Source organism: Saccostrea cucullata, unplaced genomic scaffold, assembly GCF_032062105.1.
Source record: "Saccostrea cucullata isolate Sc308-1 unplaced genomic scaffold, CSIRO_AGI_Scuc_v1 ctg178, whole genome shotgun sequence".
In the NCBI taxonomy this organism is placed as follows: Eukaryota; Metazoa; Mollusca; class Bivalvia; order Ostreida; family Ostreidae; genus Saccostrea; species Saccostrea cuccullata.
In genome coordinates this window covers 79,561-84,677 of record NW_026930908.1, presented here as the reverse complement: position 1 = coordinate 84,677, position 5,117 = coordinate 79,561, and the positions used below count along the sequence as shown (strand labels likewise).

Below are 5,117 nucleotides of genomic sequence, written 5' to 3'. Positions count from 1 at the left end.
ATTAATATTTAATTTTCTTCTTTACTTTGAAAAAAAAAACAAATACTAAATTTCTCATTTGCCGATTCATTATCATTTTTGAGATAAGAAAATGAAAGATGGTGGTATCCTTTTCCTACACAACTTTTAAATGTATTTTTAATTTTGCAATTTGACATTAAATGAACGTTTAAGTAAATAAGTCTTTAGTTTCCGACTGTTTCAAGGTTAAATATTTCTTCACTTGAAATCGTATTAATCATATTGCGTATCTCCCTGGCAGAAGGAGCAGATATTCATCGCACAGACAGAAATATAAATTAATAAAATTCTACTTCTTATCATGTTCTCGATTTAGTCATTAGTTTCCTATTAATCTTTCCTAAATATTTATTATTTTTAAGATAAATGTGTCTTGCGTTGGAATGTTTTTTTGACATGAGGAATTGGACCTTGTACATGGTGTATTTTTCTATGTACCTTACCCAGTTTATATTAGGGAGCGTTCTTTATTCAAATTAATTTCATCATTGAGGGTGAATCAAAGCTGTAAAACGATATAAATGATAAACATCTAAAATGACATGGAGATTCTAGTTTATTTATAACTGCTTCTCGCCTTTCAAAAGAAAAATATGATCTTTAATAATTCAAAACTCGACCTTCGGACAAAGAGAACGGCTAGTGATATCAAATATGAATAAGTTTTGGCTGGCTTTTTTTTTTCTTGTGGGTTTAAGCGCTGTGATTATCGATTGAGTGTTATTTTTCTTGGTATCGGATGCGTATGCAAATAATTTTGTTATATTCTTACTCAAGGCGCATTTTTAATTTGATTTTGATTGCGGGTCAGAAGTGAATTAAAAAGCTATACAAGCAAACGTGTAGGAAGCGAACCGTTTTATAGCGGTGTGAAATTCATATGGATACCTCGGGATAAAGGTGCCAAATCTACTCCTGTTTTTAGACCCTTGCTTGCAAGGCCACATTTTAGCATAAGAATGCCAGCTGAACTTAAAACGACTAGCTTCATAGACTTATCAGCTTTTTATCTTCCTAGTGAAAAATATGAATCGGTGATTTATGAATAAAACATAATGACAGTAGTTTTACTAATTCAATTTGGCTTTTAATTTGAAATTCTATAAAATAAAAATTAACATGTTCTTTTAAAAGAACACCCATTGCTCAATCTTACATAATGCCTTACAAAAAAAGGAAGTGTTTTCCTTTTGATCAGTTTGAATATCACCTAATCCGAGGGACTGGTAACAGTTCAGATGGTCGCTACCTTTGAGCACTATAGTTCTGTCTCAGTGGTGTCCCGCTAGGATAAGTCACGTACGCTAGCACTATATCCACTCATATAGCACTTAGTCACAAACACAGAACTATTTCACCTTTGGCACACACTGACGGAGACAATATTGTAAAACGTATTGACCCCTCATTCAAAATGGTCCACACATTTACTCTAAAGTAAAATTTCTCAATGAGGAAATGACATCCCCATGTTGCCCGGGGTCAGTGCATAACTAAATGGGGTGAGGAATGAATGGGCAAAACTCTGGGGTCGGGCATACTGTCCAGCATATAACGCCGCGGCGGCGGGAAATGTCACACCAATGGCTGGCGGAAGCATGGGCTTACTCGCCATTTTTAATTTCTCCAGCTCTGCTTCATGAAGACGCTTGGCTTTGGCTCTCCTGTTTTGGAACCAAATTTTGACTTGAGTCTCTGTGAGATTGAGAGAAGCTGAAAACTCTGCTCTCTCTGCTATTGAGAGATACTGTTTTTGACGAAATTTTCGCTCCAGAGCTAAAAGCTGTGATGTCGTGAATGGTGTTCTTGGTTTTCTGTTTGTTTTGTGTTTTCGTAAGGTGCATTTCTGAGGATTAATTCTTGGGGGGCTTGCTGGATCTGAAACTAAAATTTCAATATTTAAGAAATATGTATATTTCAAAAAATATATCTTGTCTTATTTCAAATTTCTTGCAACTTGCTTTATAATTAAAACTATATTTCCTGGCGAGGGTACGCATTCTATACCTGAAATTCATGTGCTTCTCTTCTTTCAGTTTTATGAGAGGAAACGAGTTACCTGATGAAATTTATAAAACGCTTCCGAATTTAGAATAGTTCTTGTTACTCGGCTTTATAGTTCTTGGATTCAATTAATGGATGTCAAATATAAAAGAGTGATAAGTTAAATTATAAGTGACGTTTTATTGAGAGACAAAGAGATTATGGGGGGATGAATTCGGATGCTGATGGCGCGCATTATGAGCCATGGTCAAGGACCAGACAATTAAATCTAATCTGGCCTTATCAGTACAGATATCGGGTGTTGTACACAGAGCCACGGCCTTATCTCCCCCCTCTCTCAGCTGACGGTCATCTGGACAGCGTTACGTGGCCGGAGGATACGGATTCCCTGTCTAAAGCCTCTGACACTAACAGCCTCTTATTAGACTGACCATATCGCTCCATTTAGTCAAAATGTTTCAATAATTTTATTGAAATTAATTACCCAAACACTTAATTAGAAATCGTAGTTGAAAGGCGTCAGCGATAAGCGTCAATTACGAATGATTCGCGCCACTGAGTGCGATAGAGATGTGGTTTACTGGCTGTACTTTAAGGCGGGCTGCTGGGGCGATGTATGGCGCTCAAAATGAAATCGACATTTTTTGTCCAGCCAAAACTTTTATCGACAAACGTTTATCTTAGTTGCCGAACGTCCGCATAGAAAACGTGATGGAGTTCGAACGTCTCCCGAATTATCTCTAGTTACGCCAAATTAACCCCGTTTGCTCTTTTCTTTATTTAGCTTCTTCAGTTTCAATTATGCACAAAAGAGTTCTCGATAGTATTAGCAATATTGACTTGTGTCATCCCAAAGCTTAGCTGTTGTTCATCTAATGGGCTTTGTTAAACTGTGACATTTTTTTCGTGCTGATTTACATGTTTAATTTCCTATTTATGTCAAGATTAAATCGTTTGAATTAATAAGATCAGATAATTATTTTTTAAGGAGAATCAAGTAACCAAATAATATTATAGTTTTACTATAATTTCACTTTTTCTGATGTGATTAAGGAAATGACTCTGATTTTGTTTCTAATCAATAATTTTAAAATACAAGTTAATAACAGTAACACAGGGAAAATGTTAATTTATTTAACAATTTCTCTTAAACATCACATTAGACTTCAGATTATTTTTTATTATTTTTCTCCTATCGATTCATTTTGAGATATAAACACTCTAAGTGCAAAACTAAGTAAAAAGAAGAATTAAAATTCTACCCCTGGGTTCAAGATAGAATCTATAAAAATTAGAAACAGGGTTTGAAATAAGGACAAAGCCCCTGGGGATAGAGCATTTGTAATTGAGATTTTACAGCTGAATTTCTTGAAAATTGACTTTTAGAGATATATGAATAAATTAGATGTGATATTTGTTTTTGGACAAATAAATGAATAAATACACACTTGTGTATAAATATATAAACAAAATCGGTATTTCAAAGTTTATTAATTTCTACTCAATGGTTGATTATTTCTTTGTCATTTATTTAAATTAATATTCAGTCATTTTTCCTCACCGGTTTTTAAATATATACAGAAAAATTTTCTCCTTACATTTTATTTTTAAATGAAACAATTTTTTCTACCTGCAATTATTTGAATTGATGCATTGTAAATTTGAATTTAAAACATTGTTTTACATATTAATATCACAGGAGAATATATTAATTTCCACATATTTTTTTTTCTTACTCCTTTTTTCAGTTCAATGAAATTAGTATTTGCTTTATATTTATATATTTGATAACACATTCTGTTTTAAGGAGATATATATATATATATATAGATTAGCAAATTCTTTTAATTAAATAAATTGCTTAAAAGGGTATCCTTTATATTAAATATATGTTGATTTTTCTTTAAGAATATCTTTTAATCCATCAACAAATATAGATTTAAAAAAAAACACTTTATGGGATTTTTCCCACACATACATACAAAAAAATTAATTAAACGTCTTTAAGAACAATTAATATTAATTTTCTTCGCAAGTCAGATTTCACTGTAAGCAAACTTCAAATAAAATTGACTATTACTAGGTATCTAAGCTAAAATGAATAAACCTAAAAATAAATTTGTCCACATGCAATATTTTGAAGAATACCTTTTGGTGGGGATATGGAGCCCGGGAGCCATGGAAATGTGGTATTTCCATAGAAACTGTTCCAGCGTTCCGAGGCGACATGCGACATGATGGCTGATGGGACAGTGTCGGACCGAAGCATTGAATGCTGTTTGTTCAGAATTCCCTCCATTGAGAAGGGCGTCATGGAATTGTTAATTTTAGGGGTAGATTCCCTGGGACATTCTTCCTCTGAGGTGACAGAGTCTGGGGTGCGGGACCTCTCCCTGCACTCCTCTCTTGGGGGGACACATTTTTCAGACAACATTGAGTCCACACTGAATTTTAGCACATGTTTCTGGGGTGGAGGTGGAGATCTTGAAGTGACTGTGGATGACTTCGGCGATGACTGGGTCGATGACATGTTTTGTGATGATTTAGAAGTCTGAGTCTCTGAATTAGCTTCCGAGTTTGAAGGACTTAGTTTACTGAAAGCCGAATTGGTGCTTGTTGTCAGTGCTACGGGATGCATTTTGGCCGAGGAAATGATTATAACTGTCCTAATAGTATTGCAATCACTATATACGAGTTTTCCATTGATGGTAAACTATCTTTTGCGATATTTACAATAATAATTCACGTTATCAACTAACTTGATACAATTTGGAGCAAGGGGTGTTAACTTTCTTCCCCTCGGAAGTGACGTCACGGGAGTAGGCTGGCATCATTGGTGAATATACAAATTGATGTGTAATGGGGTATAAATTACCAGCACACAATGCAAATAGTTGAAATTCATCCGAGTGTATCACAGGCACTGCGTGTTGGCAAACATTGGGCTAATTTGAAACACTCCACTAGTTGTGAACCTATGAAAGCACATCAAAAACAAGTTGACAGCATGAAACACAATAGAAGACCGAACGAGACCCAGGGTTATGAAGAGGGGGTGTCGGGTTATCTGTAAATACAAATTCTGTTTATTT

At 34.5% G+C, this 5,117-nt stretch overlaps 1 protein-coding gene across 1 annotated transcript; it reads right to left on the bottom strand.

The window, feature by feature from the left end:
• Positions 1–1,086: 1,086 nt before the first annotated feature.
• On the bottom strand, positions 1,087–4,789 carry LOC134230538 (homeobox protein MSX-2-like). The gene is made up of 2 exons (XM_062712368.1): positions 4,174–4,789; positions 1,087–1,905 (listed from the first exon to the last, which is right to left on the bottom strand). The coding sequence occupies exons 1-2, from the start codon at positions 4,661–4,663 to the stop codon at positions 1,469–1,471; spliced, it is 927 nt and encodes a 308-aa protein (XP_062568352.1). The 5' UTR covers positions 4,664–4,789; the 3' UTR covers positions 1,087–1,468.
• Positions 4,790–5,117: the final 328 nt, after the last annotated feature.

Coding starts and splice junctions, on each gene's coding strand:
- LOC134230538 (XM_062712368.1), bottom strand. CDS start 4,663: ATGCATCCCGTAGCACTGACAACAAGCACCAATTCGGCTTTCAGTAAA. Junction 1,906..4,173: donor CTCCATATCCCCACCAAAAG/GTATTCTTCAAA, acceptor TTGAAATTTTAG/TTTCAGATCCAGCAAGCCCC.